At 47.5% G+C, this 16,898-nt stretch overlaps 2 protein-coding genes across 2 annotated transcripts; both read left to right on the top strand.

Annotated features, from left to right (window-relative positions):
* Positions 1–983: 983 nt before the first annotated feature.
* On the top strand, positions 984–3,919 carry MGYG_03925 (serine/threonine protein phosphatase 2A; the record flags this gene model as incomplete). Its single annotated transcript, XM_003173704.1, has 8 exons — positions 984–1,007; positions 1,127–1,522; positions 1,644–2,246; positions 2,308–2,661; positions 2,726–2,896; positions 2,954–3,081; positions 3,141–3,480; positions 3,719–3,919. 8 exons carry the CDS (start codon positions 984–986, stop codon positions 3,917–3,919), a joined length of 2,217 nt encoding a protein of 738 aa, XP_003173752.1.
* Positions 3,920–5,054: 1,135 nt separating this feature from the next.
* Positions 5,055–16,650, top strand: MGYG_03926 (hypothetical protein; the record flags this gene model as incomplete). The annotated part of the gene is made up of 3 exons (XM_003173705.1): positions 5,055–5,121; positions 5,202–5,359; positions 5,449–16,650. The coding sequence occupies 3 exons, from the start codon at positions 5,055–5,057 to the stop codon at positions 16,648–16,650; spliced, it is 11,427 nt and encodes a 3,808-aa protein (XP_003173753.1).
* Positions 16,651–16,898: the final 248 nt, after the last annotated feature.

Raw genomic sequence — 16,898 nt, forward strand, 5'->3', positions numbered from 1 at the left:
CTAGTACTGGGTATAGTTCTTTGATATTGGGTCCTTTTTCGTCAATGTAGTCTCTCGTTTGATGCAGTTTGCCCATGGCCAGTGTCTCAGCATCCACTATTCACTGTACAAACAGGTTTTTCTGTCTATAAATCCTGCCTCTTCTCTTCTTCATCTTCTTCATCTTCTCATCTTTGCTGTCGTCTTCCTTTTCTTCTTGCCTCAACCCTCACGTGACACCTTCAAAACTCCCCCGGCGCCGTTTCGAGATGCGAAGAGCGTCGACTTTCTGGCCGTGCAAACGAGAAAGACAAGACTGAATGGCTGCTCCAAGACCAAAACTACGCTGAACTCGCGCCCGTCGTGCTTCCATCGCCTGCTGCTCAAGCACTGCTCTTGCTCCCTCCGCCAACGGCATCCACGCTTCCTCGCCCAATCGCCAGCTAGCTACTTCGCTGGGCCCCGACCAAACGCCCCCCGCCCTCCTGGAAGTTTGGACAACGCTCGCGCTGCCAAAAAACACAGCAAGGAGGCACCAGAACAGGGGGAAACGGGCTTCAATAGAAGCGTGTGAATACGGCTATCCAGTCTGTTAACTACTGCTGGCTCTGAAAGACTCCGGGTAAGTTGTGCAACGCTGCTCTTCTCGCTGCTCTCCTGCACCTCGCTCTCCCTTGTTTTGGCCCTGCGCTCTCCCATCCAGCCCCGTGCCCTGCAACCTCGATCTATCTACTTTGCCAGACGCTTCCTGCATGCACTCTCTGGAAGAACAAAAATAAAATAAAAAATACTAGTCCCATCCTCCTGAAGCCAGTCAGACCGCTAATCAACATATAAAAAACAATAGTTGACCACCGCCGTTCCCTTCTACCTATCCACCGTCCTCGGCTACCCATCGATTTCCCCCATACCTTTCCTAAACAGGGGTAAGGTCGTGGTGGTCGGGCACGGGGCCAACCTGATATTCTGTTGATGCGGCGGAATAACACTTGTTTGTGGGCAAAATGAAGGGCTTCAGGCAGAGAGTTGTAAGTTGCGTGTCAATGGCATACCTCCTCTGAGGAGACTACGCACGTCCGCCTGCTCTTCTTCTCAGGGGGGCTCTGAATTTTCGTACAATTCAAGGGATAGAAGCTGATGATGTTAGCACGAGCAGCTGTCCCGCGCGAAGGACTCGAATAAGTCGTCGAAAAAGAAAGACTCGTCTTCTTCTGGTACGTTGTCTCCGGGGGCCTCCGCGAATCTTGGTCAACCAGGGCAAACGTTATCGCCGGCAGGCTCGAACCACGGTACTCCTACTTCGTCTACGACCGCCGTCAACGAAACAAAGTCGAAACCCACCAGCTCTCCCGACAATGGAGCGGCTGCCGGAATCACCTTGCACCATAACGCTCCCGTTCTACCTAGTGGCGCACCCAGCCAGCAGCATTATGTCCAACAGCAACAGCATTTAGGAGGGCAGATGTCCAGCAATGGTCCGGGTACGCCAACTCGGCAGGGTCTTCCCATGGCCCCGAGTGTGGTTATCAGCCCCAGTGCACCGGTATGTTGACTCTTTTCCGATGGACGGATCCTTCTAGATTCCTTTACGTTTAATATTTGCGTCCATGGAGCCCGGTTTCATCATCTACTTGTTCCTGTAGCTAACTATCGATGCTTCATAGCACATTCCTCCACCCGGAGCACCAGAAACAATGCCGGGCGACCTGCAGCCACCAAAGATAGGGCAAAAGCCGCACCTTGTTGACAGATTACAGACCCCCAAAGATATCACCGGACCTAGGCCTCCTCGGAGGCAGCACTCGTCACGCTTCGATATCTCGGACCAACGTCAGAGGGAACTGGAGAAGCTTCCCGGATTTCATGAAGTGCCCCCAAACCGACGACAAGACCTCTTTATGCAGAAAATCGACCAATGCAACATCATATTTGATTTCAACGATGCAGCTGGAGATATGAAATCTAAAGAAATCAAACGACTCGCTCTCCATGAGTTGCTTGACTATGTTGCCAACAATCGGTCGGTCATCACAGAACCCATGTACCCCAAAGTGGTGGACATGTTCAGTAAAAACCTGTTCCGACCAATCCCCCCTCCTGTCAACCCGCAAGGAGATGCGTTTGACCCGGAAGAGGATGAGCCTGTGCTAGAGGTTGCATGGCCTCATATTCAAGTTGTCTATGAATTCTTCCTTAGGTTCATTGAGAGCCAAGATTTCAGCACCAACATCGCAAAAGCATATATCGACCATCAATTTGTCCTACAGGTAAGAATGTCCCTTATCTCACTGCGGCATACAGTCGTAACAAAGCTAATACCTACTTTAGCTACTTGAACTATTTGATTCCGAAGATCCCCGAGAGCGTGACTTTTTGAAAACGACACTGCATCGCATATACGGAAAATTCTTAAATCTACGCTCATATATCAGGCGCTCAATCAATAACGTCTTCTTCCAATTCATCTACGAAACTGAGCGCTTTAACGGTATTGCTGAGTTATTGGAGATTCTTGGCTCAATTATCAACGGCTTTGCCTTGCCACTCAAGGAGGAGCACAAGCTATTCTTGACGCGCGTTTTATTGCCAATGCATAAAGTTAAGAGTTTGAGTATGTACCATCCACAGCTGGCATACTGTATTGTTCAGTTCCTAGAGAAGGATGCCGCCTTGACAGAAGAGGTATGCTACATATTCTTTCCCCTATCTAACTGGGTTTCCGATCCTAATATAAGTTGGTCTCTAGGTTGTCCTCGGCCTACTTCGCTACTGGCCCAAAGTGAACAGCACGAAAGAAGTCATGTACCTAAACGAGGTCGAAGATATCTTCGAGGTTATGGAACCTGCCGAGTTTGTGAAGGTTCAAGAGCCTCTGTTCCACCAGCTTGCAAAATCGGTTGCCAGCCCTCACTTTCAAGTATGTTAACATCGCTGCAGCTAAATATAAGTCAGGGCCATACTAATAGAGTTTCAGGTTGCGGAACGAGCACTGTACTTTTGGAATAACGAGTACTTTTGTAATTTGGTTGGCGACAATGTGGAGGTCATTCTCCCGATCATGTTTGCGCCTCTTTACGAGAATTCCCAGGGCCACTGGAACAGGTATGTCTCAAAAAGTACGATTCTAACATTATTTGTACTGACATATTCCTCTTCTACAGAACAATCCATAGTATGGTGTATACCGCTATGAAAATGTTTATGGAAATCAATCCACAGCTATTCGATGACTGCTCTCACGACTACCGAGAATATCAAAATTCTGCCGAGGCACGAGAAAAGAGTCGTCAGGAGAAATGGGATCGACTGGCAGAAATGGCAAAGGCCAGACGTGAGAAAGCTGAACACTCGGCAGCCGAAGGCTCCAAGCCTTCTGATGCAGCCGGCGCAAATGACGGCTTAGATCCATTAACCCAAGACAGCCAGCAGCGACTAAACGCGCTTAAACTGCAAGACGACACCCCTGCCAGTAAGGAACGGCGGAGAGAGGGTCAAAATTCGGTTAGTGCCTCACGCGTTGATTAAGCATGGAACGGAACTCACGTACCTTGCCTCGCTCTCCTGCATTGATCTCTTCGCTTCTTTTTCTTGTGCACTGGTTGTATTGTAAAAATTTCCCTGTTGCCCTTTCGCCTTTTTATCCTTCTTTTAGAGATACTTTTTTACTTTTCTTTTTTTGACCTTTTTTTTTTCTCTGAGCCGGCGTGGTCCTAACGTTAGACATACGTTTTGAATTCAGAGGCGTCGCCGTGGATCTATCGATGATTCTCGTGGTAGTGGTGGCGGCGGCACGGCTGGGACAGGTCGGCGGATCGTGGTGGGAGAAGCACGAAGGCGAGGAGAACGGCGAAGCTCGCTCGGTAGCAGAGACAGTACTGGACCTTCTCATGCCTCCGTTACTCGTAGCAACTCAATTAGCAAGAGCATGCGGTCTGTCTGAAGCAATGGGGTTTACTTTTTTTCCTTCTTCTTTCCTTCTCGCCACCCAACAACAGGCGGCATGGAAAAGCTCTTTTACAGCAGGTTCGGTACTAAATTATCCAGCGAATTTAGACTAATGATGATGCCCCGTTTTTCTCGTTACTCCCTTAAAACGGTTGTTTGAAACTGGTTGGTTGATGTTTTGCCTGGTACGGAGTCATACATGCGTACTTGGATTTCTTGTCTGGGTGAATATGGATTGATGCAAGGTCCCTTTCCTTTCCATTATATATTCTCCTAAATTTTGAGTATCTTTATTTTCCCGGTCCCATATTCCTACTTACTTCTCTATCTAATAGTTAGAATTTGACTTTGCTGGGCTGCTGGGGAGGAACGGGTGAAACCAGGTATGGAAGGAAGAGGAGGCATTTTTGTATGGTTACTTGTGCCTAGTGAGACATCCCAGCTTTCTGATATCAGCTGGAAATGAAATCAAAACCTGTCTTGCATCTGCCTTGTTCCGGCGTCTCTTACGCTCTTTATTCAATTTCTTTTGCTTTCAACTTCGCTTTTTGATTGTGAGATTGTTTTTGATATCTTTAAGTTTAGGGGAAATTACTTTATATAGCAAGTTTACACTTTTAGCAAACATTTTTCAGGAATATTACATCAGCTAGGTACTAAGCCATAATAGGCTAAAGCAACGCCATCACTAGTCCTCTTTTGGCACTAGCGCGAATGTGAAGTTGCGGGCGCGATCCCCCAGGTCCAGATGGTCCCTAAAGAAATTCATTTAATTCACTTAAATTCACTTATCAACATTCTTCCATCTCAGTATCCAGGCCCTTGTCCCTCCACTCTACAGGCCGCCCGACCCTCGCTACCTCTTGATTTCGGGCATATTTTACACCGACGACCTCTCTCATCCTCTAATTCCTCATACGTCCCGTTTTCCCACGGCCGCAAAACCTCCTATAACCGTCGTCACAGGCTCCCGAATTGCCCTATAGACCCTCCTCAAGCTTATCGGGCTGGAGGACCAGAGAGCTGCCGTCCTGTGGGCGCTGAAAGGATTTTAGCCGGCCTGAGGGCCTGGCACCGGGTTGATTTAAGGTCGATTGCCCCGGGAATGCCAATTCTGGCTGCGCGCAATCATGGAACGCGAATCGATTGAGCGAAATTTCGACGCCTACGTGACGAAACTAGGCGACCCAAACATTGGTTAGTGATATATACCAGAGGAGGTCCCTTGCAACTTCGGTGCTATTTGCTGACGGAAGACGCGCGTTATCGTGCTGTAGAAACTAAATTAAAATGCGCTGCTGCGGTTGAAATCCGTGACTCCCTGGAGCACCTATGCTCTGGCGTTACGTACCCCATTTTCCTGGCGAAGCTATGGCCGGCGTTCAAGAAAGTGCTAAAGGGAGAGCCAGTGTTTATCAGTTTGTCATTTGAGCAGGTTAGTCAAGGAAAATTGCCAATGGGAGTGAGGGACTACGGTTATCCTTCTACAGGTACAGGAACTAACAGCGCATGCTTCGAACCTAGAAACTGCGGAACTGTATCCTGGAGATCCTCCACCGCCTACCTCTAGAGCTTCCGGAAGTTGAGCCATATGCCGGTGACATTGTTGATCTGCTCATAGAGCTTGTCCGAATCGAAAACGAAGACAATGCTGTAATATGCATGAAGACTATCATGGACCTCCAACGACGACAAGTCCGGGCGACACAGTCACGAGTCCAATCATTTCTAGAGCTCATCCAGAACATGTTTGAGGGGATGCCGCAGGTTGTGAGAGACACTTTCGATACTCCACAGGCTCAAACATCCACCCCCGGGATGCCTTCAACACCCAATACTGCAGCTCAGAACTTCCAGTCTCCACGACCCAGTTCCCCAGCTACTTCAGTATCTGATCTAGGGCCGGAGCAGCAGCAACCAAATCAAATGCTGGCGAAGGGCATGCACTCGTTTAAGGTACTGGCGGAGTGTCCTATTATTGTTGTCTCAATCTTCCAGATACACCGCCACCCTGTAACCACTAATGTGAAGGTGTTTGTTCCTCTTATAAAAGGAATACTGCTCCTCCAAGCGCGGCCGCAAGAGAAAGCTCACAGCGAAGCCAAAGCGCAGGGGAAGATTTTCACCGGGGTTAGCAAAGATATCAAGAACAGGGCCGCTTTTGGAGAATTCATCACTCTTCAGGTAAAGACGATGAGTTTCCTTGCCTACTTACTAAGAGTGTATGCAAGTCATCTCCAGGATTTCCTTCCTTCCCTGCCTGGAGTTGTTGTTCGCTTGCTACAGGACTGTCCCCGGGAGAAGTCTAGTGCAAGGAAGGAGCTCCTGGTCGCAATCCGACACATAATTAATTTCAACTACCGAAAGATCTTCCTCGAAAAACTCGACGACCTTTTGGACGAGCGGACGTTGATCGGCGATGGCCTTACAGTCTATGAAGCGCTCAGACCGTTAGCATATAGCATGTTAGCTGACCTGATACACCATGTGCGAGAGTCTCTCACTCGTGACCAAATCCGCCGTACTCTCGAAGTCTACACCAGGAACCTCCATGATGACCTTCCAGGAACAAGCTTCCAGGCGATGAGCGCGAAGCTTCTATTGAACATGGCAGAGAAAATAGCTAGCATGGAGAATAAGAAGGAGGCGCGGTACTTCCTTATCATGATTCTCGATGCTATTGGGGACAAGTTCGCTTCTATGAACTACCAATATAACAATGCGGTCAAGGCATCGAAACTAGTCAAGCAGAATGCCGACAATTTGTCAGAAGGATACCTTGCTGATAAAAACCATCCTCCAGACTGGGACGAGATTGACATATTCACTGCAGCACCAATTAAAGCCACTAACCCCAGAGATAGGAATGCCGACCCTGTCAATGATAATAAGTTCTTATTTAAGACTCTCATCACTGGTTTGAAGGGCCTGTTCTATCAGCTAAAGAGCTGCAACCCAGAGGACCTAAAACTGGATCCATCGTACACACCAGTCAACTGGGCAGAAGTCTCGTTTGGCTATAATGCTGAAGAAGTCCGCATCATCAAGAAACTCTTCCACGAAGGCGCTGGGCTTTTCAGATATTATGGTGCTGATAGCAAGGAGCCTGAGGTTCAGTATGCAAGTCCTCTTGAATTCCTCTCTAGTCAGTACATGCGACACATGAGTTCGGAGGAAAAGGAGCTTCTTGAAAGTTTCGGGACTATTTTCCACTGTGTCGACACTGCTGCATTCCATGAAGTATTCAAGAGCGAGATTCCCTATCTGCACAGCCTCATGCTGGAGCATAGTGCTCTACTTCATCTCCCACAGTTCTTCCTCGCGAGCGAAGCCACATCTCCAGCCGTTGCTGGTATGACTCTACAGTACCTAATGGAACACATCCATGAAGTTGGTTCTGCGGATGTGGCCAACTCGCGGATTCTCTTGAGAATGTTCAAGCTTTCGTTCATGGCCGTCACGCTCTTTTCGACGCAGAACGAACAGGTGCTTCATCCTCATGTCACCAAGATTGTGGCCAAGTGTATTGAATATTCTGTAACCGCAGAAGAACGGATGAACTATTTCTTACTTCTTAGGTCGCTTTTCCGAAGTATTGGAGGTGGGCGCTTTGAGTTGCTCTACAAAGAGCTACTGCCCTTGCTGGAGATGCTGCTGGAAACATTCAATAATCTCCTACTTGGAGCTAGGAAGACGCAGGAACGCGATTTATACGTTGAACTGACACTCACTGTCCCGGCACGACTTAGCCATTTACTTCCGCATCTTAGCCATCTTATGAGACCGTTAGTTGTTGCTCTCCGTGCGGGATCTGATCTCGTCAGCCAGGGCCTTAGGACCCTTGAACTCTGCGTTGATAACCTTACTGCCGACTACTTGGACCCAATCATGGCCCCGATAATGGATGAACTTATGACTGCTCTTTGGGACCATCTCCGGCCAAACCCTTACAGCCACTTCCATGCTCATACAACAATGAGAATTCTCGGAAAACTTGGTGGACGAAACCGAAAATTCCTTAACCACCCCCCCGAGCTCTCATTCCAACACTACTCTGATGATACCCCGAGTATGGATATCAAACTAATTGGGTCTAATAAGGACAGAGCCTTTCCTCTGGATATTGGAATTGACCTTGCCTTGGGCAAATTACTTGACAGTGTCCCAGCCAATGCATCTGAGACTGTACAGAAGGCAGATTTGTTCTATAAAAAACAAGCATACCGTATGCTGAGCTCTCAACTGAAGCTTTACATTGGATTTGAACATCCACCCGAGGACTTGGCAACACTCCTACGCCTCCAGGCCAACGATCTAGCGGACGGGAAATTCTCTGGAACCGTGGATATCTTAGAGAAGTCCGATCGTCAATGCTCTTCTGCAAAGAGGCTAGCACAGGAAACTACCCTCAAGAAGTTATTGAAGGCTTGCATAGTTGCATCTACAATCCCGCATTTGAAACAGGCTGCAACCACTTTCCTAGCTGACGTCTGCCGTCATTTCACCATAATTGAAATTGGACGGTCCCTGGCACAGTCACGGCATATACGTCGACCCTTCAGCGTGTCACTCGGCGAAGGCCCCTTGTATCTGGATACAAGGACTCTTGCTGATGCTGTGGTCGAATGTTTAGCATCTGAAAATCCAGCGGTTCGTGACGCCGCTAAGGAGGTGATTTTCAATGTCCGAAATGCTGCCGTTATCATATTCGGCTCTGCTGAGAAGGCAGGAAAGCTCCCATTCTTCCCCCACCTTGGCAGGACACTTTGCCATGCTTGCCATGATGAGGAGTGGTTTACAAAGGCTGCCGGAAGCCTTGGTATACATCTTTTCGTTACCGAACTAGACTTGGGAAACGCTTGGTTGATAGACCGGCAAGTTGAATTTATTCGTGCCCTCATGTATGTCATTAAAGATACACCATCGGATTTCCCAGGAGCGACTCGAATCCAAGCACAAAAGACAATGGACTTAATTCTCCAGAAATGCAACGAGGGGGTTTCGAAAGATGAGCTGAAAAATGAACGCGGCCGGGTGTTGGCTTTGTGTGGCGTCTTAAGCTATGAATTATCCCATATGAACAAATACGTTCGTCAAGCTGCCCAGAGTGGAATAGCAACTCTAGCTGCAACGTTAAATGCGGAAGTTCATGAGCTAATTACTCCCGTCAAAGACCGACTTTTGATGCCAATATTCAACAAACCGCTGCGCGCCTTGCCATTCCCTACTCAGATTGGCTGTATCGAAGCGATAGCATACTGCCTCGGTCTTCGTCAGAACATCGTCACGTTCAATGATCAGCTCAACCGTTTGCTAATGGAATCCCTGGCCCTTGCTGATGTGGACGACGATGCATTGGCAGCTAAACCAAACGAGTTTAAGACTGCTGAGCAGATCGTTAACCTCCGTGTCTCCTGTCTTCGCCTTCTCTCAATGGCCATGGGTTTCCCCGACTTTGCAAGTGGGCCACAGAGTCATAGCCGCGCCAGAATCATTGCTTGTTTCTTCAAGTCGTTGTATTCGAGATCTCCCGAGATTATTGAAGCAGCTAATTCTGGCCTCCGTGATGTTCTCACACAAACCAACAAGTTGCCTAAGGACCTACTTCAAAACGGCCTTCGACCAATCTTGATGAACCTTCAGGACCCTAAGCGCTTGAGTGTTGCTGGTTTGGACGGATTAGCTCGCCTTCTCACCCTATTGACAAATTATTTCAAAGTCGAAATAGGATCGCGACTCTTGGACCACATGAGAGTCATTGCTGATGAGAATATCTTGCAGAGAGCATCCTTCGGGCTTGTCGAACAAAATCCTTCCATGAAAATTGTTGCTGCTATCTTCAATATTTTCCATCTTCTTCCTGCAGCTGCCACTTCATTCATGGAGAACCTTGTCAACAAAGTTTTGTACTTGGAAGATCGATTGAGGCGGACTTCTAGCAGCCCTTTTAGGAAGCCGTTGCTCAAATACCTCAACCGATATCCTAGAGAGAGCTGGATTTTTATGCAGGCTAAGTTCCAGGAAGAGAAATACGGAAGATTCTTCGGTCAGCTATTAGCAAGCCCTGAGAGTTCGGCCTTGCGTTCAACCATATTTGCGGATTCCGAAACATTGATAAAACTTGCTTTCTTACAGGAAGAGTCTCCCCGCAAAAACACGGCAGCCATCAATGGGATATATTTTGTTCATTCGCTTTGCTCTCACGAAGCTACCAAAGGCTTTTTGAATGCCCAGCCTGACTTGAAACGACACCTCTTGAACAGTGGTCGAGATTTGAATTCTAAGTTACGCAATGACAAACTTCCTCCAGATGAGAGGCTGAGAGTCGAACAAGCTCAAGACCAGTTGTTGGAAATATTTACCATCCACCTTTCACAGTCCCTCGATGATCTCGATTTCCTATTCGACGTCATTGACAAGATATCTGCTTGTGACCTGAAGACAACTCTTACGTTGCCGAAATTTTTCTATCAGTACATTATCACAAATCCATCTATTGCTTACCGGAGGTCTGTCATTGCTCGGTGTTTGGATCTGTACAACCAACGTACCTCTTCTCAGAGATTGAAGACCTATGCCTTCCACTATCTGGTTAATCCCATACTCGCCATGGATGTGAAAAACACCTGGGACAGTCCGATCCCTGGTACGGGAGTTCTTGATCGAAATCTGACCGATCTTATTCATAATCGACTATGGAAACCACAGCTAGGGGACCTTAGCGAAGAGTCTGCTCAGGCAGGGATAGATCATTCCCGCATGGAGCTACTTCAGCTTTCCGCATTGCTTATAAAATATCATCATGGCATTGTTCAGGAGACCAGGAAGGATATCATCAAATTTGCATGGAGCTACATTCGTCTTGAAGACACCATCAACAAATATGGCGCATATGTGCTAATCAGTTATTTCATTGCTCATTATGAGACGCCCTCAAAGATTGTCGTGCAAATCTATGTTGCTTTGTTGAGAGCCCATCAGAACGAGGGAAAATCTTTGGTTACTCAGGCATTGGAAATCCTGGCGCCCTCTCTTCCAAAGAGGATTCTCTCTGGCCCTGATCCACGTTTCCCAGTATGGGCGAGATGTCCGCGCCGCATTCTAACGGAAGAGACTGCGAACTTACAGCAGGTCATGAGCATACTTCAATTCCTTGTTCGACAGCCGGATCTTTTCTATGAATCTCGTGAATACTTTATCCCTCTCATAATCCCCTCCCTCGTTAAGATTGCAGGCCCATCCAATGTTTCCTTCGACAGCAGGAAGCTCGTCTTACACTTGGTTAACCTTATTTGGATTTGGGAAGAGAAGAGAGTGACTGGACGACGAGACCCGACTTCTCCAAACTCGGCAAAACGGAAATTAGCTGAGTTCCAAGCATCGCCGTCAATGAGTACCACACCGCTGCCACACAAAGAGCGCCCAGAATACACCATCCCACTCGACTTAAGAACGCCCCTTATCAAATATCTGGTTACTTTTGTCTGCAGTCTTGTTGATCGCTTCTCTGTCCCTGCCGCGAAGTTCCGTGAATTGCCATCTAAGGCTCACCAAGTTTTAAATAACTATGGAGAAATTTGCAAGAAATCAGTGGTTCTACTCCGAAATTTTCTTTCACCTGACTACTGGCCTGATGTGGATATTGATCTTTACCAGAAAACCCTCGAACCTGTTTTGTGCAGCGAAAAGGCCGAGAAGCCTGATGAAAAGCATACAACGAGCATGATCAACTCACTCCAGGTTCTACGAATTCTCTTGGCCGGAAAACCGAACAGCTGGATTCTCGACCGCATGTCTACCATCCAGCATCTTGTGGAAAAGGCCTTACGGTCTGATAACCCTGAGATCCAAGACTGTTTACATGGGGGTGAGGATGACATGGACATATCCCCAAAGTTACCACCACCAATTAAGAGAGTTCTGGATGCTCTACCACAAGAAGAGCCGGTGGAAGAAGAAGGTGGCATGGACGTCGATAAGCCGTCGGCTGAGTTTGTGACCTTCCTCTCAACAATCGCTACTGAGTCGATCTCGAGTGGCAATTATATCGCTGGAATCAATATCCTCTGGACACTTTCGAAATGTCAACCTGCGGAGATGGACCAGCATATTCCCCACGTCATGAAGATCTTCTCACAAAAGCTTGCGAAGGATCATGTTGCTGCTTTTACCAATGCGCCACCTGTAGCTAATCGCAATGCAGAACAACAAGCACCAGTGCCCGATCCCCACGAAGTAGAGATTGGCATCGACTTGATCTCGAAAACTATCGATTTGATTGCCGTTCGAATGTCAAACCTGGGTGACCAAAGACGGCCCTTCCTAAGTGTGTTGGCGCAATTGGTTGAGAGATCTCAGAATATTCCCCTTTGCACCAAGATTCTAGGAATGGTAGAGAACTGGATCTTCCAGCCCACGGAATCCTGGCCTACTTTGAAGGAAAAGACTGCTGTCCTGCATAAGATGCTGCTGTTTGAATCTAGGACTGATTCGACAATGCTTGGAAAGTTCTTGGAACTTGTTATCCGAGTCTATGAAGATCCCAAGATCACACGAACTGAGCTCACGGTTAGACTGGAACATGCTTTCCTTATTGGTACCAGAGCCCAGGATGTTGACATGCGAACCCGTTTCATGTCGATATTTGACAAGAGTTTAACACGCTCTGCCAATACTCGCCTGAGCTACGTTCTGACCTCACAGAACTGGGACACCCTCGCAGAATCATTCTGGCTCACGCAAGCCTCGCAGCTGGTGATGGGGTCGGTCGATATGTCTGCATCAGTTAAGCTACATCCAGACGATTTCACAATTCCTCCTACATCCTTCATATTTGGGCACTCTGAGAAAGACCCTGCTAAAGAGAATATTATCGTTGATAACCACCTGGAGGCTCTAGTGGCAGAACAAAAGAAATTCTCCGCAGACCTTGGGGACGTCAAAGCTCGAGATATCCTTGAGCCACTCACAGAGCTCCAGCATGCTGATCCCGAAGTCGCGTACAAAGTCTGGGTTAGCTTGTTTACCATCTGCTGGGCCTCTTTGACACGAGACGAGCGAATCGACCTGGAAAAAGGCATGGTATCGCTTCTCACGCGTGAATACCACCATAGACAAATCGATGAACGGCCCAATGTTGTACAGGCGCTTCTCGAGGGTGTAATTAGGGCTAGTCCCCGTTTCAAGATCCCTCCTCATGTTATGAAATTCCTTAGCCGTACGTTTGATGCTTGGTATATGGCTGCCATCGCTCTGGAACGGTACGCGATTGATCCAGTTATCGATACACCAGTAGTTCGGGAGAGTAACCTGGATGCTCTTGTTGAAATATATGCTGGGCTACAGGAAGATGATATGTTTTACGGTACATGGAGAAGGCGCTGTAAATTCGTCGAAACCAATGCTGCTCTTTCTTATGAACAACAAGGGATGTGGGATAAATCACAGCAATTGTACGAATCAGCTCAGATAAAGGCACGCACTGGTTCCATTCCATTTGCCCAAGCCGAGTATTTCCTTTGGGAAGATCATTGGATGATATGTGCTCAAAAACTCCAACAGTGGGATATTCTAACTGATTTCGCGAAACATGAGAACTTTAACGATATGCTTTTGGAGGCCACTTGGAGAAACCTGGAGAATTGGCAAGGCGATACCAATCGTGAACAAATTGACTCTCTGTTGAAGTCGGTTTCGGATGCGCCAACCCCCCGCCGCACCTTTTTCCAGGCGTTTATGTCATTGTTAAAATTCCACACCAAGCAAGAGAGTTTACAGGAGTTTAATAACGTTTGTGACGAATCTATCCAACTCTCGATTCGAAAATGGCACCAGCTTCCGAAGCGGATTACCAACGCGCATATTCCCATCTTACAGAACTTCCAACAACTTGTTGAGCTTCATGATGCCAGCGTTATCTGCACAAGCCTTTCGCAAACGAATGAGCGGAACATGGATACGAAATCGGCCGAATTGAAACTCCTTCTTACCACATGGCGAGATAGGTTACCCAATGTCTGGGATGATATCAATGCCTGGCAGGACCTTGTTACATGGCGACAACATATCTTCCAGCTTATCAATTCCACGTACCTTAGTCTTCTCCCTCCGCAGACTAACAATGTGGCAAGCAATTCGTATGCCTTCCGGGGATACCACGAAACTGCATGGATAATCAATAGATTTGCCCATGTCGCACGGAAACACCAGATGCCAGAAGTTTGCATTAATCAACTCAGCCGAATCTACACTTTACCCAACATTGAGATTCAAGAAGCCTTTTTAAAGCTGAGAGAGCAAGCAAAGTGCCATTATCAGAACCCAAAGGAGCTCAATAGTGGACTAGAGGTTATCAACAACACTAATCTCAACTACTTCAATGCCCAACAAAAGGCTGAATTCTATACCCTGAAGGGCATGTTTTTGGCGAAATTGGACCATAACATGGAGGCAAATGAGGCATTTGGTGTCGCTTTATTCTATGACTTACGCCTGGCTAAGGCATGGGCTGAGTGGGGCCAGTACAGTGATCAACGATTCAAAGCTGATCACTCAGATATGGACCAGGCTTGCAATGCAATAAGCTGCTACCTGGAAGCAGCTGGCCTGTACAAAAATCACAAGTCTAGGAAGCTCCTTAGCCGTATCCTCTGGTTGTTAAGTCAAGACAATGATGAAGGGAAAATTGCAAGTGCTTTCGAGAGCTTCAAGGGGGACACTCCTGTCTGGTACTGGATTACCTTCATTCCTCAGCTTCTTGCAAGTCTTGCACACCGGGAAGCTAGGCTTTGCAAGGCAGTCCTTGGGAAAATCGCAAAGCTGTATCCCCAGTCACTCTTCTTCTTGCTCAGGACCAGCCGTGAGGATTATCTGGGCCTCAAGAAGTCGCAGGAGCAAAAGCAGGAAAAACTTAATCGCGCAAAAGCATCCGGTTCTCCAACTGTGAAGAGTGGCTCCCCAGAGACCAAGCCTTCTATTATCCCAGATGCCACAGCGACGTCGAGTTCTCCGAGGGCTGTAGCGTCTCCTAAGCCGACACCCCCTGTAGCAAATGGACAAACTCCTAATGAAGGCGATGCAACTCAAAAGGATAAACAACCTTGGGAATATGCAGATGAGACAATGGCTGGTCTTAAAACAGCCTTCCCTCTACTCGCCTTGACCATGGAGACTATGGTGGACCAGATACATAAGAACTTCAAATGCCCGCCAGATGAAGATGCTTATAGACTTATTGTTGCTTTACTCAATGATGGCCTTGCATATGTGGGCCGGATGCCTACGTCGTATGCACAAGATTGCAAGCTCCCACATTCTACGGAAGCAAACATCACACGCTTCGCAGAAACCATTCTCCCTGCACACATACGAAAGTCGTTCGAAGCCGATTTTGTCACCAAGAAGCCAACCATGTACGAGTACATCCATAAACTGCGTCGATGGAGGGACAAATTCGAAGAAAAGCTGGACCGCCGACCACAATATGCTCACCTGGAATCATTTTCCTCCCATCTTAGTGAGTTCAAGTTCATGAAATTTGATGAAGTGGAGGTCCCTGGGCAATATCTCGAACACAATGACAAGAACCAAAACTTTGTTCGCATTGATCGGTTCCTTCCTCATGTTGATTTAGTGCGTGGAATCGGTGTCTGTCATCGTCGTTTGAGGATTCGTGGTCATGATGGCAGTCTGCACACATTTGCCGTTCAACACCCTGCAGCCCGCCACTGTCGTCGTGAGGAGAGGATGCTTCAGCTCTTCCGAATTTTCAATTGTGTGTTAAGGAAGCGTAAGGAAAGCCGTCGACGTAACATTTACTTCCATCTTCCACTCATGGTCCCTTTTGCACCACATATCCGCCTGGTCAAGGACGACCCGTCCTACATCTCTTTGCAGGGTATATACGAAGATCACTGCCGCCAGACTGGAATGGCCAAAGACGAACCAGTCCTGTTCACAATGGAAAAAATGCGGGCACTCGCAGAAGCAAAAGCAAATGTAAGTGTGCCATATATGGGCAACTCAAATTTGGATCTAACTGACTGTTTTCAGCGTGCGCCCGAGCAAGCTGGAGTCCTTCGTACCGAGATTTTCGATGCGATTCAGAAGAAATGGGTGCCCAACACTATTCTCTTGCAGTATGTCCAGCAAACATATCCAAATTTTGCGGACTTCTGGCTCTTCCGACGACAATTTTCGTATCAGTATGCTGCAATAGCCTTCATGACATACGTGATGCATATGGGCAACCGATACCCAAGCAAAATACACATCTCTAGACGGACAGGGGATATCTGGAGCTCCGAGTTGATTCCAGCGATGAACTCTGCTAGGGCAATATTCTACAATCCAGAACAGGTTCCCTTCCGGTTAACCCCTAACATTCAAACGTTGATGGGCCCATTGACAACTGAAGGCATATTTGCCTGTGCTATTATGGCCATTGCTCGCTGCCTCACTGAACCAAGACTCGAATTGGAACAGCAGCTCAGCATTTTCGTACGGGATGAACTTGTGATGTGGGCCAGCGCGCAACAGCGAGTCCTCCAGCAACTTAAAGATATGGTGCAAAGCAATATTGACTATATCGTCAACCGAGCAGCCAGCTTGACAAGTTCTCCTGATGGCAACCTTCCTGCGAACCAGTCAGTAATTGACCTTATTTCTCGATCCGTCAATCCTCACAACCTTGCTCAGTGTGATGCTTTATGGATGGCCTACGTCTGATCCTTTTTGACCTCTTTCCTTCTGTGAAACATCTTCTCTTCTCATGTTGTATTATTGGTGATGTGTGATTTCCCATTGTTGTTTCTTTCGTCTTTCTAAATTTCTTGCATTTTGCGGGCTGCCAACAAGTCTCGCTCATCGACACTACAAAGAAAGAAGGGTTAAGCATGGCGTTCTTTTGGAAGAAAGGAGGATATTCATGTTATTACGTTGTGTTTGAGTTTTTATATTGATGTTCTCACTTGTAT

This window comes from Nannizzia gypsea, genomic scaffold, assembly GCF_000150975.2.
Source record: "Nannizzia gypsea CBS 118893 supercont1.3 genomic scaffold, whole genome shotgun sequence".
Lineage (NCBI taxonomy): Eukaryota > Fungi > Ascomycota > Eurotiomycetes > Onygenales > Arthrodermataceae > Nannizzia > Nannizzia gypsea.